The following is an 18,424-nucleotide window of genomic DNA, read 5'->3' on the forward strand; positions in this document are numbered from 1 at the left end:
ATTGTTTCTTTAAGAAACATGGCAAGGGCCTTACTGCTCATAAAAAGTTTGGTCTTGTGAAAAATCCAGTAACCCCCAGTTTAAATTCAGGTATGAGGGCAACACTGTCTACACTGAATGGCAGAAGAGAAAAAAGGAGTTTTCCACTCTCACATCCTGAGATGACAGAAACTTGCTCAGCCACAGGGAATACCTACTTTCTTGTACAAAAATATATATATATAGAAAGTAAACTGAGAAAGTTTGCTGTTCTCCAAGTGCCTGTTGTGACGAGTTAGATCACAGAAACCCCTTGAAAACTGCCAACTGATGTGCCAAGACTACTTCTGCCCCTGTTTTCCCTGCCAGCCTGGGAATCCAGCAACCTGTCTTGCTGAGCCAGACACGCCAGTCTGCTCCAACACAGACCCAGAGTCTGAACCATGTGCCCCAAAGCTGCAGACTTAATTGAAAGCAACTTGAGAGAAGTATTCCTGTCTTTAACACTCAGATGCTCAACTCTCAATGGGGTCTAAACCCCAAATAAATCCGTTTTACCATTTATAAAGCTTATACAGGGTAAACTCATAAATTGTTCGCCCTCTATAACACCGATAGAGAGATATGCACAGCTGTTTGTCCCCCCCCCAGGTATTAATACATACTCTGGGTTAGTTAATAAGTAAAAAGTGATTTTATTAAATACAGAAAGTAGGATTTAAGTGGTTCCAAGTAGTAACAGACAGAACAAAGTGAATTACCAACTAAAAATAAAACAGAACACACAAGTCCATGTCTAAGAAACTGAATACAAATAAAACCTCACCAGTTCCAGTAAGCTTCCTTTTACAGACTAGTCTCCTGTTAGTCTGAGTCGAGCAATCACTCACACCCCCTGTAGTTACTGTCCTTTGTTCCAGTTTCTTTCAGGTATCCTTGGGGTGGAGAGGCTCTCCCTTTAGCCAGCTGAAGACAAAATGGAGGGTTTTCCTAGGGGTTTAAATAGACTCTCGTGTGGGTGAAGACCCCCTCCTCTCTCTTATGCAAAGTCCACCTCCAAGATGGAGTTTTGGAGTCACATGGGCAAGCCACATGTCCATGCATGACTCAGTTTTTACCAGCCAAGCGACATTCCTGTGAAAGCTCAGATGTGGATTGGCATCTTCAAATTCATTGTTGGCCTAAGTAGTTTTTGATTGGGCACTTTATTTGCACTTTTCTCAAGAAGCTGACCAAATGCTCTACTAGGCTAGTTAAAATCAAGCAAGTATGCAGCCAATATTCCTAACTGCAAGTACAAAAATGATACATGCATACAAATAGAATTAATAGATTCAGTAGATCATAACTTTACAGAGATGTGTTACATGGCCTATGTAGCCTAAAACATATTCTAGTTATGTCATATATACATTCATAAGCATATTCCATAAAGCCTTATGGGGGGCACCGTCACACCTGTTATCCTTTAGAAACTTAAAAAAACCCAGAAGACAACTGTGAAATTGAATTGATTTCTAACTCTTCTATTACAAGGGGGTTCTTTTTATGCTACAAGGATAAATGTATGGTAACTGTTACTATGCTATTGTATTCTGCTGCAGCGTACCTGGAGCATGCACTGAGACACCACCCCTTCTGGAATCTCAGGGAAACGTTGCCGGAGGTCATGGAGTACCTGCACATCAAGTTGCTGACTGCCCTGCGCCATGCCAGACTGATGTTGTTCTGGGATTCTCAAGAATGGAAGTCAATAAGTCTTCCAGTGGATATGATCTTCTGATGCTTCAGGCATTTTCTATTAAGAAAAACAGACAACGATGATCATATTTATTAAATACATCCTAATTCATCCAAAGTAAAAGTGAAGCTAACTTCCTTCTCCCTCGACCAAATGAAGTTTGTGTATAGATGACCTGAACTGTTTTCTAGATTCACAGATTGAAAGGGGCGTGGAATAAACACAGGAGTTGAGTCATGAATTTCTAATCCCAGATGTGCATTAGACTCCCTCTCTGACTTCAGTCTGCCTCAGTTCCTCAGTTGATAAAAATGGGATTAATATTAATTTACTTCTCAAAGACATTTTGAATAGTTAAAAGTTTGTGGTGTTTGAGGATATGACATACTATACAAGGGTTCATTCATTATTTTAGTAATAGAGCTATGTTCTAACAGTGACAGAGTAAAAGTCTAGGTGGTGCAATTACCAGTAGTATTTTAAATTATGTATTTTAGCTAATAATTAGATCTCCCCAACTCCCACAGTGCACAAACACCACCACTTTTAAATATATACCACTAACTAAAATTAGACAGCAACTGCGGACATCAGATAACAGATTTTGCAGCTCAGGTCTACAACTTTCTAACACAGTATCTGTTTAGACACTTCAGTAGTTCAGGCATAATATGTACCCTACCTTAAAACTGCTCAAAATACAGAGCAATGTTCTCTGGATTTAATCTTGTTCCTTCCCATATCATCCACTAATTAGAAAATTAGAAAGAAAAAATAATACAGCCACCATTGTTGTGACATATACAGGAAAATTCTTGCTGACTCAAGCAATTAGCCAACATCCAATCTTGCACACCAGGAAACAAAGCCATGTCTGCTTCTATTCCATTATATTAAAATAAAAAATATATTTTCAAAATAGAAATAGGTACAGTCAGTAGGAAAAGAATATTTTCAAGCCTTCAAGACACCATCGGGGAAAGAAGAGTGACCAAGTGATTTTAGGATTACAGTAAGTATTTATCGTGGGTATTCATAAAACATTTATCACCTTCATATTTAAATACAGAGAGAAAAGTGTCTACTTTTGTGTCAGAATTCTTTTACCTAGTAGTATTATAACAAGTAGCATTTGAGCCAGAATAAGAGTGTACATAGGACACAGATACATCTTGAGTAAACATGGTTTGCCCATTAAGACTCATCAACACAATACTAGCCTGAAGTATTGTAGCTGAAGTCAAAATACCAAACCAAGGATGCCTTCTACAATTCTGGCCAGAAAGTAACCCTAGCAATATTAAGTACTTACTATAGCTAAACTTCAACATACTTTACAAACATTAACTAAACCTCAAAACCTTCTTGTGAGGAAGTTATTATTATCCTCATCTGACAGGCGTGGAAAGGAGACAAGGGTGTTCTATAGCCTGGGTTGCTGACTTAATTCTTTGCTCAGAGTAAGATTATGCAGTTAGCAGCACAACAAAATTCTTCTGTATGTTTCCAGATTTCATTATGAAACTATCATACTTTAGGGTGGACAGAATCTTGCATGTGCTTTACAAGCCAGATTTGTAGACAATTTTTTCCACACTTTTAGCCTTGACACTGTAAGCATGGCGATAAGAATGTTAAAAACCATCTAGATGGGAATCTTAATTGAAAGTAAATTGCACGAGCATTTGCTACCCACCTCACCAAAGGATTCTCAAGACTGAATTAAGCTTCTTCCCATGCCCCTCAAAATTTCAATACTTCAGTATAGCCACTTAAGCAAGAGACTATAAATTGAATCTTACACTTTATATTGCACATCATATTTTGGCAGCTATAAAGTATGTGTTTATAAAATAATTACTTCAGTTGTAGCAATATTCACTCCAACTGTTTGATGCTCATTGTATTGGTATATCTGATTTTGAAGCATGAACTTTTCAACAGAAAACGAGTACTTCAAAACACATTCTGCGAAACACTGCCACACAAATGCCAGTATCATTCCACAGTGAAAAGCTTAGTTGAACTGTGCAGAAATAAACAGACTAAATATTCTATTTTATTACTTATATTTGTACTGCATAAAAAAATATTTAAATACATTTCAGCAACGTTATACTGCTGAGATAATAGATTCTTCCCAAGCATTCTGAACTAGACAACAACTAATTTCTTATACTATGCAATGGTCTTCCTGGTTGCATTATATGGCTGTAACATTTGGTATGATTTAATTAACATGTCTGATCAAAGGTGTGGAGAAAGTGCATAAGGAAGTATTATTTATCCCTTCACATAACACAAGAACCAGGGGTCACCCAATGAAATTAATAGGCAGCAGGTTTAAAGCAAACATAAGGAAGTACTTCTTCACACAGCACAGCCTGTGGAACTCATTACCAGGTGATGTTGAGAAGCCCAAAAATGCAGCTGGGTTAAAAAAACAAAACAAAACAAAAAAACAGAAAACCTCACGGAGGATAGGTCCATCGATGGCTATTAGCCAAGATGGTCAGGGACACAACCCCATGCTCTGGGTGTCCCTAAGGGTAGGTCTATACTTACCTCCGGGTCCGGCGGTAAGCAATCGATCTTCCGGGATCGATTTATCGCGTCTTGTCTAGACGCGATAAATCGATCCCGGATCAATCCCGGAAGTGCTCGCCATCGACGCTGGTACTCCTGCTCCGCGAGAGGAGTACGCGGAGTCGACGGGGGAGCCTGCCTGCCACGTCTGGACCCGCGGTAAGTTCGAACTAAGGTACTTCGACTTCAGCTACGTTATTCACGTAGCTGAAGTTGCGTATCTTAGTTCGAAGTGGGGGGTCAGTGTGGACCAAGCCTAAATCTCTGACTGCCAGAAGCTGGGACTGGATGACAAGGAGATGGATCATTCAATAAATTAGACTGTTCTGTTCATTCCCTCTGAGGCATCTGGTGACAGCCACTGTTGGAAGACTGAATGCTGAGCTAGATGGACCACTGGTCTGACCCAGTATGGCCGTTCTTATATTCATATGACTATTTTATGTGGAAACTGCCACTTTTGGCAACATACCCAGACCTGAATAAAAAAATTATGAAAAGGCATAAACATCTTTTCATGAACGGATGAGCCCTTCATAGTTAGACTACAGAGACTAACACATTAAACCAACTACAGAGAAAGGAACTGTGACAGCTGAAATGCTTTAAACACATAATTTTAATTAAATTGCATCAGGTTAACTTGGTATAAAATGTTTGAGTGGACAATGTCAAACTGTTTAAACTGAGGTTTAACATATATTCTGGCCTACCCACATTTTGTTTAGACAAGGTTTGTCCTGGTCCATATTGAATGGCCAACGGCCCTGTCTGAAGAGTTATCCTCAATATAGAACCATATTTCTAGGCAGGGTTTAAACCTAGCTGTGTTCAAACTGGGTTATAACACCATTCATTGGGCTCTGAATAGATAACTAAACTATGTTTAAAAACAGGTTTAAAACTATGCTTTAATCCAGTTAGAAATTTATGCTAGAAATTTTTAACCCAGTTTGGCCAACGCTGAAGACATCCAGCAATCACTAGTGTTGACCTGACAAGAACATTTTTTACCACCATCTCATCTAGGCAAACAGTAGACAAAAATGGTAAAAACAGCTGTGACTGATTGCACTAGCACTTCCACCAGTCCTAGAGCAACAGTGGGACAATTTTCTGATACTCTCAGGGCAGAAACAGACTAGCAGCCAAACAGTGATATAACCCAATTTAACTGTGTTTAAGCCACACTTAAATTCAGTTGTTAAATATGGTTAAACTTTGCACAGACTTGGTCAATTGTGTTAAAGCTGAATTAAACTGAACTGCTTAAAAAGCCATGTTTAAACTAGTTCAAAAACTAAGTTTGAGACCAAGTGCAAATAGGTCCTTAGTTTAAGGACACTAATATGCAAGTTCTTCTCTAGGAACATACAGAATCAGATGAGGGATCCATTAAGTCCACTATCCTGTATGTGACACTACCCACAACCGGCCCCCCAAAATAGCTTCTTCCTAACCTCCAATAGGTAAAGAGGTTGGTTTGTGCCCCTGAAACTTAACTGCTTAGACTCTTTCCAAAATCTTGGTGTCTATTATATTTATTTTTTAATATTTAATTCTGGATATTCCTCTCATCCATATAAATGGATAATTCTTTTTTGTATGACGCAAAGCTCTGGCCTCTCACTCCTCACCTCGCCCCAAGTACTCTGTTCTCTAGGGCCTTTTCTACACTATTTTTTCCTCTTTCTTTTAGTCTCTAACCACTGTCAGGATACTTCATTATTTGGAGAGTTCCATCACTGAAATTAATATCCATTAAAGCAGAAACATCAGGTCAAAGGTTTGTTCTCCTGCTACATTTGATGCATACTATTAGTGAAAGCCACCTCTCACATTCCACACTACTTGTTTGGATCAATAGGACAAGCTTAAGAGGTGAAATGTCTTTAAAATCATCATGATACGATGTAAGCAATACAGTCTGCCATAAAGGCAATGTACACAGCTCAGTTGCTGGATACGGAGTTCAGTTCTGTCCACTGTAGTAATGCCACAGTAACTCTATGCCCTTTTGACTTCAAAAAGGTAGAGAGAACATTGTCTGAACCACTTTCTTCAAAAGGTCAAGAGAGTGTGCTCATTGACGGGCAGTAGCTAGTTGGGAAGGGATCCTCTAAAAGTCTCCAAACCTGATCTCCAATTATCTCTATATGACAACCACCACTTACCATGCTTCAGGAAAAAGAGTAGCATAAACTCTCAGAAAAGAGGAACTGACTACAATCGGGGGGAGGGATGGCTCAGTGGTTTGAGCATTAGCCTGTTAAACCCAGGGTTGTGAGTTCAATCCTTGAGGAGGCCACTTAGGGATCTGGGGCAAAATCAGTACTTGGTCCTGCTAATGAAGGCAGGGGGCTGGACTTGATGACTTTTCAGGGTCCCTTCCAGCTCTACGAGATAGGCATATCTCCATATATTAAGCTTTGTGTTTCCATTAAACTCCTCCTTCCCCACAGATTAATACAGTGGTAGGGTTCCACTGTCATAAAAGAGTGAAATGAAAACCCCTCTGTAAGGCTTGGTCTACACTTACCCCCCAAGTCGAAGTAAGGTACGCAAATTCAGCTACGTGAATAACGTAGCTGAATTCGACATACCTTACTTCGAACTTACCACGGTTCAGACGCGGTCCACACGCGGCAGGCAGGCTCCCCGTCGACTCCGCGGTACTCCTCTCGTTGAGCTGGAGTACCGCAGTCGACGGGGATCACTTCCTGGTTCGATTTATCGCGTCCAGACCAGACGCGATAAATCGAACTCGGAACTTCGATCCCCAGCCGCCGAACTAGCGCGGCAGTGTAGACCAGCCCTAAGATAGAGGTATGTTATCTGAAATCTAGAAAGATGATTTAAGCATATTTACTAACAAAAGTTTATGCAACGTTTCTGGCTTTGTTTTCATTTTCTTTATTCTCTCCCCCTTTCCTGCTTCAGTTCTCCTGAGCTATGTTTACTTTTGTTTCCTCTTTTTCTGTCTTCATTCTTTTTCTTTAAAAACTTTTTTTTTAAAACAGTCTCAGTTGAAGCGGGTTCTTCCTTCATCTCCATTTATTTAGTATTTCTGCCCTACTTTCCTCCTTTTGGTTATCTTTTCTAATAATTTTTGCTCCCCTATATTGTTCACTTCTTGCTCCTCATTCCTCTGTTTTATAAATGTCTTCTCTGCCTGCTCCCTTCCCCTCCAGTTCGGTATCTCTCTCCATCTTCATTCATTGGACTCTTTCATTTCCTTCCTCAGGATCCCAGATTCCATTTCCTTCCTCCGAGTCCTCCTTTCTCTCATGCCACTCACAGCAGTAGCATGGCACCATCCACTCATTTATTTCCAATTGTCAAGAATCTCTTACATTTTATTACGATTAATGTGATCCCTGGCTCTATTCACATATGGAAATAACAGTAGGTTTGTTTCAGGGAGAACATGAATACTAACAGATATATCAAAGAGCACTGACAGAAAGAAGTTCTGGGGACTGTGTCACTGTGCTACCACGGAATTGGGTACCAAAAGAAAAAGTAGTGGCTTGCGACTCTCATTTGGATCCTCCGATGCAACAGGCAATAATGGAAGTCTGGCTCACCCTGCTGGTAAAGTTGGGGGGAGAGGGGCATAGTAATCATGCAAAGCAGTATCTCTACATTGGGGCAAAGGTACCACAAGCCAGCCTTTTCAGCTCTTCAGATATAAATTAGGAGAAGGAAAAGGTGGAAGGGAGAAGAGTGGAGATCAACAACCAACACATCAGATATGTTCTGTAAAGTTTCTGTAATCAAATTGATTCCAAATGTTTCTTGAAGGTGCTACAAGGTATGCTAAATTTACTCTATTAGCTGAGACATCAAAAAGTTATGGTACTCAGCAATAAAATGATGATTTGTTAGTTCGAAATTGTTTAATCAAATTTGAAATTAATTTAAGTATTCCTTCAGCATATCGGGAGCTCGAAAGTTACTGAGTTTAATTTAAAATGGCAACAACTGCTGCAAGGATGAATTATGTTTAGTGCATTTTTTTATTATTCAAATATGAATTCAGTAAAATTGTCATTGTAAGAGACTTCTGTGGAATTCTTGTGTTACTGTTGAGCAATGTCAGTTTGGTCATATTACCGAGTGCTACTTGTGATTTAAAATGTGTTACTTTTACCATATACTGTATATCTGCAGGATGTTTTGTTTAAATTGTAGGATTTTTTTTTAGGGGCTAATTAATGTTTTTCCCCATTGCAATCCAATTCTGAACATTTTTATGTATTTATAGTAAGGATACTTAATTGTTGTCAATGTATTAAACAATTTTGATAAAAAAACAAAAACAGATTTCATAGGGCCCTATATACAAGGAATTATGGATAGTCACTGATGATATGCTTTAAAGTCTGTGACCAAACAGGGAAAAGCAAGTTCTCTCCTAGACAGGAGAAAAGGTAGCTCTCTACCTTTGTATGTAAATTAAGCAGCAGGGAATCAAAACAATAGAAGCCCCATTTCCATATGAATCAGCAGGGGCATGGGAAGTCAACAGGAAGGGAGGACAGCAGGAAGCCTTCCAGCCTCTTGCAACAGGGTCAATGAACTTTGGGAGAGATAAGCAGAAACAAAAAGCTTTGTGGGAGTCAAAGGGCCAGGACTCTTGGAATCACAGAACATTGCATCCTTCATCCAAGGAGGCTGAAGTCTCTGGGCACTGAATACAAGTGAGAAATCTTCTTAGGCAAAGATTGTAACTTGCTGAAATTAAGTTTTAATCTCAGAAGTGTATTTTTACTTTTGTTTGTTTGTAACCATCTCTCTCTACTCATTGTACTTGGCATCATTTAAACCTATGACTATTTAATAAACTTGTTTTATTTTTACTATAAACCAATTCAATGCTGTGAATGAAATAAGAGTGTTTGTCACAATCTAATTAAATTAATGAGCTACAGCACATCGTTTCTTTAAAGGAGCAATGAACTTAAGGTTCTGTAAGTTTTCAGGGAGAGGGCTGAACACTGCAAGGCAGACAATTTTGGGGAAATTCAGGACTGTGGGGGGGAGGGTGTTGGGGTTACACTGCAAAAAAACAACCCCCCCCCCCAAAAAACAACCTAAGTAATAGAAGCCAGAGTGTGACCTGCATGCTTGTAGGTTGGCTGTTGGTGTCAGGGTTGTCAGCCACAGCAGCACAGAAGGCACCCAGAATTGCAGGACAGGCAGTGACAACCCCTTTTTGGCCTGGGTTGAACCCCAAGTCATCAAAAACTCCTTTGAAGCCCCAACCAAATTCTGACAATGTACAAAAAGTAAAAGAGAATTTCACTCAACCTCTCTTAGCCATGTTGGCTCCGCAGGACTAAAAAAGAATAAAAGAAATGGTAAATGTGTATTTTTACCAGTAAGTAAAAACAGATAGAACTCGATACATACAGGGAGAAAATCTGATGTCTAAGTTGTTGCTATTTTTATACAGTATCTTTACAGATCAAAAGTGACATTGATTTTAGTTGCACTTTAAGACTCATTTGGAAGAGAATTAAGCTACCCCCTTCCATAATTTTTTCTGCTCTCTATTGTATTAAATGCAGGATGTAGACACATTCAAGATGTACCATATGTAAATTTGCAAAATGCTGATGAAAACGAACAATCAAGGATTACCGCTATAAATGATGTTAAGACAGAATAGATAATATTTATTTGCATACGAAAATAGCTAACTACTCCAACAGTCTTTTATACACAACACACTGCTGCAATGTTAATCCTTAACTGTTTGTATGTTTCCATCTCTCAGTCTGCCAACTTACAACTCAGTTAACCCTGTTTGCAGATCAATGACTGGCAGCAGCATGTGACTGATATGCAAATTTTGGGTGATATTTATTCCACTGTTCCAAGTTCTTTATTCTTCCTGAAAAAACACAGAAATCTATCATACAGAAAAGTACCAAATACTAATCCCTTACCTGAAAAACAAAGAAAATGCACAAAGGAAAGCCTAAATGCCTGTTGCTGAGGAATGGGAAATATTTTAATAATGAATGAGAAGATTGAGATCAACGGAGCAGAAATGAAAATGTATGTTTAAGCAGGTAAAATTGTTTTAGATCTGATTCTATTAATCCAGAGCCATATACCAGTCCTTCTGCCAAAAATGATACCTTGTCGAAAGATGAGATATTGTCCAAAAAGTAGCAGCAATTCTGTAAGTAAAACAAGATCACAATCAAGTCACCAAGCTACTAGCCATTAAGACCTCTCTCTCTCCTGTGTATCTGATCTACAATACGAATTCATTTTTATCAATTCATTTGTTTTTTCATTACCTTAACTATTATGAGGTTGCAACCATATCAATCTGAATGGTGTTCAAATTGATGCTGAGCTGGCTGGACAGCCAATTTTTCACCATTTTGAAGCAATGAACTGTGAGAACTTAATCTACAAACAAATGTAGGGTGGAAATCTGGATCTTCAATTTTAAATCCTAAAAGGCATACAATTAGGATTATGTTCCACGAGCAATATTTCAGCCTTCTCCTGATATGGGTTCAACCTGTCTCTCTAGATCAGTCATGATGCCTAGGTAAAGATCCCATACCTTCTCAAATAATTTTCCAATTTGTCCTTACGTCAGGGGTTCTCAAACTGTGGGTCGCGACCCCTGAGGGGGTCACGAGGTTATTACATGGGGGGTTGTGAGCAGTCAGCCTCCACCCCAAACCCTGCTTTGCCTCCAGGATTTATAATGGTGTTAAATATATAAACAAGTGTTTTTAATTTATAAGGGGAGTTGCACACAGAGGCTTGCAATGTGAAAGGGGTCACCCGTACAATAATTTGAGAACCACTGCCTTACGTGTTTCCATTAAATTTATTTTGTGTGTGGAAATCAGGTTTGGAGACTGAGTCAGCAATGTCAGTCTCTAGCTAGTAAATCCCTCCAAAGCCTTCTTTAACTGCTTTTGTAAATTTATAGCCTCTCTGTGGAGCAGTTATGTAAAAATATGCTATATTATTGAGTGCTCACATATCAGAAGCTTAGAATGACTGAACTTCAGATGTTTTCCTCTACTTCCACTTTAGTTTCATCACATGAAAAAATGGCACAGACCTCCTTCCTGTGCTTTTCTCAGCATTCCTAGACGTCATCTTTAGCAATTTGGCTAGTGTTCTGCTTTTTTTCTTCAGATGTAAAATTAATAGCATTAAGTAGGATTTTATTCTTCCCTTTACAGATACTTGTAACCAATATCTGGTCATTTCTCACGTTCAACCAATCTTCTTGCCCTAGTATCTAATACAATTATTTTTGTTCTTCCTTTGATTTTCTCCATTTCTTCTAATAGTGTACCTGAAAAGAATGCATCAAGAGTGAAGTGCTTTGGTCATTTTTAAAAATGGCTCATTTTGTGCTGTATCAAAGACAATATTAGCATAAAAGAAAGTTGCAACTCTTTTTCTCAAGTTCATGTCTTTGTCCTCTAGCAGTTTAAAAGCTGCTCAGAGGCCTGGAACAAAGACTTAAATGATCACTGCAGCTACATTTTAATGATGGATCAAACTTATCACCAGTCTGTTCTTCCCTTCAATAAGTTTTATTCAGTGGCACATTAGATCATGAAGAATTCAAAGAAATTATTTTCTGTACTCTTCAGAGGAGTATTTTTTTTAACTCTGACCATATTTACTTTGCACTTCAGTTCATCCAATTGCTTTTTTCCTACCCCTTTAGACTTGTGGAGTCAGAAAAAAAAATCATATATTGTCTTAGGCAATTACCTTAGGTAATTACATACATTTATATTAATTAGCAGCTTTCAAATTTCCTACATTAGAATGGAATAGCAAATTCTAGTGACTTCTCATGTTCTCAAATGCCCTGGCTACCTCAAGAATTTTCTAGGTTCCAATAAACCAAGCCTTCTGCCCTCAATCAAAAAGAGATCACTTCACCCAGTACTCCCGCTGCTCTGCCTAATTAGTGGGCTCCACGTTCCCCTTTCCCTCTATGGCCTTGGCTACACTTGCAGATGTACAGCGCTGTGAGTTAAACCTGACTTCGTGCAGCTGAGTAGGGAAAGCGCTGCAGTCTGTCCACACTGACAGCTGCCCAGCGCACTGTCGTGGCCACATTTGCGGCAATTGCAGCGCTATTGGGAGCGGTGCATTATGGGCAGCTATCCCACAGAGCATCTTTTCCCATTCTGGCGCCGGGGGAAGGGGCCGTGGGTGCGGGGGGATTCTGGGTTCTGTCCCAATGTCCCGTGATGCATCGCTTCGCATCCCAGAAATCCCTTTGTTTCCGTCCACCTTTGGCGCCATCTTTCAACGGTTTCTGTGCAGTGCGATCTGTCTGCAGGAAATGGAGTCCGAACTGCTGAGGCGTATGCTGACGAGTCTCTCCAGCACGTCACGTTTGGCTGTCGAACTATTCCTTAAGATCCAAAGTGACAGTGAGAGTGAGGGTAAGGAGTCCGACGATGCTATCGAGCCGTGTAACGTGTACGACACGAAATTGCTTGTGGCATTCACGGACATGCTCAGCACCGTGGAACGCCACTTTTGGGCTCGGGAAACAAGCACCGAGTGGTGGGATCACATCGTCATGGAAGTCTGGGATGACGAGCAGTGGCTGCAGAACTTTCGGATGAGAAAAGCCACTTTCATGGGACTGTGTGAGGAGCTTGCCCCCACCCTGCGGCGCAAGGACACGAGATTGAGAGCTGCCCTGCCAGTGGAGAAGCGGGTGGCTATTGCAATCTGGAAGCTGGCAACTCCAGACAGCTACCGGTCGGTCGCAAACCAGTTTGGAGTGGGAAAGTCGACCGTTGGAATCGTGTTGATGCAAGTTTGCAAGGCCATTAATCGCATCCTACTCAGAAGAACTGTGACTCTGGGTAACGTGCAGGAAATAGTGGACGGCTTTGCACAAATGGGGTTCCCTAACTGTGGAGGGGCGATAGATGGGACGCACATTCCTATTCTGGCACCACCCCTCCTAGGATCCGAGTACATTAATTGGAAGGGGTATTTCTCTATGGTTCTCCAGGCGCTTGTGGATCACCGTGGGCATTTCATTGACATTAACACAGGCTGGCCCGGAAAGGTGCATGACGCACGCATCTTTTGGAACACTTGGCTGTTCAGAAAGATGCAGGCCGGGACTTTTTTCCCAGAGCGGAAGATCACGGTAGGGGAAGTTGAAATGCCTATTGTGATCCTTGGAGATCCCGCTTACCCGTTAATGCCGTGGCTCATGAAACCCTACACAGGGAGCCTTGACAGCAGCAAGGAACGGTTCAACTACAGGCTGAGCCGGTGCCAAATGACTGCGGAGTGTGCCTTTGGCCGTTTAAAGGGCCGCTGGCGATCTCTGTATGAGAAGCTGGACTTGGCTGAAAACAGCATCCCCGCAGTTATATCCGCGTGCTGTGCCTTCCATAATATTTGTGAAGGGAAGGGTGAAAGCTTCACTCAGGCATGGACCTTCGAGGTTCAACACCTGGAGGCTGAATTTGCACAGCCAGAGAGCAGGGCTATTACGGGGCCCAGCGCGGGGCTGCAAGGATTAGGGATGCCTTGAGGGAGCAATTTGAGGCTGAAAACCAGCAGTGATATCTGGTGCCCTGCACGGGAGTGAAGTGCAGTAGTTCCAATCTTTAGGAATCAGTGTTTGCTAAGCAGACTTGCAGTCCCTGTTTATTTCCTGGGCTAAGGAGTCTTTTACTTTATGCAATAATAAAGAATGTTTTCAAAGCCAAAGAATCCATTTATTGAAAAGAAAAAAAAAATTATTTATTGAAAAGAAACAAGGGGGTGGAGTGGGGAACAGTACAATCACAGATTCGCGTATGTCCTGTCTGGTGTGCTGTGCAGTGAGTGCTGCACTTCAGGACAGCTATACTGCATGGTGATGGGGGTTGAGTGCAGAGGGTAAGGGTCATGGTTTTCAGGGCTGGGTGGTGAAGATACTGGTGTTGGAGGCAGCGGGTGGCGTGAAGAACACAGAAGTTGGGGAAAGTGGGTTGGAGGTGACAGTGGGGCACAACGGAAAGAGTTTTGGGACAAGGGCTGTGGGGGGGGGGGCGGCGTTTGCGGTTCTGCTCCTCTTTCTGCATGGCTACCAGCTCCTGGATAGCGTCTGCTTGGCACTCCAGGATGCTTATGAGCCTATCAGTGCTTTGCTGCCGGTGCGCGGTGCTTGGCTGCCGGTGCGCTGTGTTTTTCCTGGCGGATCCTACTTTCTCTCTCCCTCCAGTCCTGTGCTTTCTCATTCTCTTTAATAGATTGCCGCATCACTTCTTGCAGCATGTCTTCTTTGCTTTTTCGCGGTCTCTTCCTGAGTCTTTGCAGTCTCTGAGCAGGCGATAAGAGGGACGGCTGAGGTCTCAAGGTTGATGCAGATGTATAGGCAAAACGCAACATTTAACAGAGGCCACATTGTTTATACCAGACAGAGTAATGATTCCCCCCCGGCACTTAAGGAGTAGAAAACACACAGGGTCTACACAATAGCATAATTTTCCCGTCCGAAACAGAGCACACACATCCCATGGGAGCCTCAAAATGGTGAGTAGGGGGACTGATTGTTTCAGGGCTGCACTGTCCTCTGGGTTTCTGTGCCTTGGGGAGAGCCAACAGCTTCAGGGGGCACCTACACTGAACACTGTCCCAACATTTTCCACGGGAGTTCGTCCTGGACGATATCTCGCTGCTGAGGGTGACCTGGGAAGCAAGGGAGAGTCTTCTACTGCAATGCGGCTTCCGCCCTGGCCCATATGCAGCTTGCCTGTGTGCAGCAATGGTCCCCCCGCCCCTCGCGGCACAGTGGCGCGGACAAGTTAGCCTGGCTGGGACAAGGACCACGGTAGCTCTCCCGATAAATCTGCGCAAACGCATTGCACACGTTCTGGATGAGACATTCGAGGAGATTACCGAGGCCGATTACCGCGATGTGATAAACCACATCAATGCACTATTCCGCATCTAGGTATGCATGCCTAACCGTCCTCTTCCAAAGAGCCCGCATCGAAAAAATTCCTTCCCGAAAAAAAAAACCGCTTACCGGGAACCTGCTCTTCTGTTTGTCCTCCACCAAGTACCGGCTGCTGCGACTGGCTACCTTCCTCCTGGCTCGAGAAGAGCACCTGGCTGCATGGCTCCAGGGATTCCGGGGTGTCTCCATCTGGCCCACCACCATCACTCCCGTTTTCCTCCTCCTCCTCCTCTTCCTCCTCCCCCCCCCACACCGGCTCTGAAGTGTCCATGGTGGTGCTCGGAGTGGAGGTGGGGTTAACCCCAAGTATCGCATCTAGCTCTTTGTAGAATCGGCAGGTCGCGGGGGGAGCACCCGAGCGGCCGTTTGCATCGCGGGCTTTGCAGTAGGCACTCCGCAGCTCCTTCACTTTAATCCTGCACTGCAGGGCGTCCCGGTCATGGCCCCTTTCCATCATGTCCTTTAATACCTTCCTGAAGGTATCGTAATTCCTATGGCTGGAGTGCAGCTGGGACTGTACAGCTTCCTCCCCCCAAACACTGATGAGGTCCAGCAACTCGCCATTGCTCCATGTTGGGGCTCACTTGGCACGTGGAGGCATGGTCACCTGGAAAGATTCGCTGATAGTACTCCACGCAACGCCGGGCTGAGCAAACAGGAAGGGGATTTTTAAAATTCCCGGGGAATGTAAAGGGTCGGTCACATGGTTGGTTACCTGAGGCCAGGGCAGTAGAGTTTGAACTGATGACCAGAGTGGCTAGAACAGGCATTGTGGGATACTGCCGAATAATTCTGGAGGCCATTCACAGCGCATTGGGCGGCCGTAGTGGCAGCGCTGCACTCGCTATTCCTCTCAGAGAGGTGGAGTACATGCAGCGCTGCAACCACGGAGATACAGCGCTGCAAATGCCTTGCCAGTGTGGATGGGGAATGAGTTACAGCGCTGAGGGAGCCGTTACAGCGCTGTAACTCGCAAGTGTAGCCAAGGCCTATGTTTCTAGATAATTCTATAACTTGTTTCCTAATAAGCACCAGAACCTTGATGTGCTCATCATATCTCCCTTCAACTTTATAGAATAGCATAAGTTTTTATTTATAGAAAAATTAGTTCTAAACTTCCCAAATAAAAACAACTTTTCCAATATATCTTAATTTCATGTAAATACTTCAGAATGATATAAAAAGAAAGCTATTTGTTTTAATTTAACAACTGCGTGTGTTTTTTCCCCAGAAACCAAACAAAAAATTATAGGCTTTTTTTTTTTTTTTTTTATTGCCTTTTTAACTACTGAAATCGTATCCAATTCTCTAAAGCTGAAAGGAGGCTCAGACAAACTGCTAGATCACATTCTCTTCATTGAAGCAGCAGCTAGGACAGTGCTTAGCATTTAGTAAAGTGTGTCACTCCATAATTATAGTGTAGAAAATGCAGATCATAGTCTCAAATATAGATTGAAAATAATCTGGAATCCATTTTAAATATCAAAGTAAGTAATAATTTGAGATCCTATAAAATGTATGTTAATTTAACTTAGAGTTACAGTAACAGTATTTAAAATAAACATCCCTTAATAAAATCCACCAGTAAAAGACAAGGTGGCTTCTGACTGAAACCCTAAATTTAAGGATGAGTTCTTAACTGAAACCAAGTTCCTAACCTGGACTTCACTCCTAAACTGAAATGAACTCCCAAGACTGGAGCAAGCTCCTGAGCTAATTTTAACTACCAGGCTGAAGTGAGATCCCAGGGCTGGAGACCTGTTTTTTAGTCCCTTAGCTCTACCCTTTATTGGTTTTTGCCAATCAGCCCTTTCCATACAATTTCAATGGGAAGCTTCAGCACTGCCACCTAACGGATGGTATTGTAAAAATTGTATAAATAGCAGCATTTACAAGCCCATTCCCATGACCCAAAACAGAATCCAACAACCAGCAACAAATACATTAAGTTAATCCTTCCACTGATCTACTGTGCCCTCGGTTTCCACATTCTGCAACTTAATTCTTCACAGGGAGATTTCCCCTTGATTTTGTAAGACCTAGTCTACACTAGAAGTGCTACACTTGTGCAGCTGTGCCGCAGTAGCGCATATGGTGAAGACACTCTATGCCGACGGGAGAGAGCTCTCCTGTCAGCATAATAAATCCATCCCCGTGAGAGGCAGTAGCTATGTCGGCAGGAGAAGCTCTTCCACCAACATATCACTGTCCACACCGGTGCTTTTGACAGTGTTACTTGTGTGTCAGTTTTTTTCACACCCCTAAGCAACGTAAGTTATATCGACAAACGTGTTAGTGTAGACATCGCCTTATTCATACTCCTGAGCAATGTAAGTCATATCAAAGTAAGTGGTAGTGTAGACCTGGCCTTAACCCCATGGTGGGCAACCTGCGGCCCGGAGGCCGCACACAGCCCATCAGGGTAATCCGCTGGTGGGCCGCAGGACAGTTTGTTTACATCAACTATCCACAGCTCCTGGTGGCCACGGTTCGCCATTCCCAGCCACTGGGAAGTGGCGGACAATGAATTGAAAAATAATATTTCTTTTGTTTATCGTTTTTACAGTGCAAATGTTTGTAATAAATAATAATATAAAGTGAGCACTGTACACTTTGTATTCTGTGTTGTAATAAAAATCAATATATTTGAAATTGTAGAAAAATAACAAATAAATAAATCCATTTAATAAATTTCAACTGGCACTCTATTGTTTAACAGTGCAATTAATCACGATTAATTTTGTTGAGTTAATCGCGTGAGTTAACTGTGATTAATCGACAGTCCTAAAAAAAAGCAATAATTTCATCTTGATAACAAATTCTGACTGACTTATATGACAATAACCACCTTGCAATCTGTAATGCCCATTAAGCTTGCAGATCCTTAACTTAAATTACTAATAAAGAAATTCATATATTATATGATATTTCTTTGATTTATGAGAAAACTAACCCTGAAGGATTTACAAATCCTCTAAGAATGCAAGTACAGTCCTAAAATAATGTATTCTCAACCAAGAAGTCACCCAGTAGAACACTGTACGTTCTTTTCTCAGAAACCCCATACATAATCAGTTCTCTGATATTCCAGTGAAGCTGAAGGGGAAAAACAATATACTTTAAGATCAGTA

The 18,424-nt window shown here is 41.8% G+C and overlaps 1 protein-coding gene across 2 annotated transcripts in view; it reads right to left on the reverse strand.

Annotated features, from left to right (window-relative positions):
* LOC112107597 (TGF-beta-activated kinase 1 and MAP3K7-binding protein 3) overlaps positions 1-18,424 on the reverse strand; it is a 77,895-nt gene that overhangs the window by 29,454 nt on the left and 30,017 nt on the right. For both annotated transcript variants that reach the window (XM_024201360.3, XM_024201362.2), the window contains exon 2: positions 1,589-1,777. In XM_024201360.3, coding sequence (XP_024057128.1) covers positions 1,589-1,690 — 102 coding nt within the window. In that variant the 5' untranslated portion in view covers positions 1,691-1,777. The remainder of the gene's footprint in view (positions 1-1,588; positions 1,778-18,424) is intronic.

This window comes from Terrapene carolina, unplaced genomic scaffold (genome assembly GCF_002925995.2).
Source record: "Terrapene carolina triunguis isolate 2854851 unplaced genomic scaffold, T_m_triunguis-2.0 Scaffold22, whole genome shotgun sequence".
Classification (NCBI taxonomy): domain Eukaryota; kingdom Metazoa; phylum Chordata; order Testudines; family Emydidae; genus Terrapene; species Terrapene triunguis.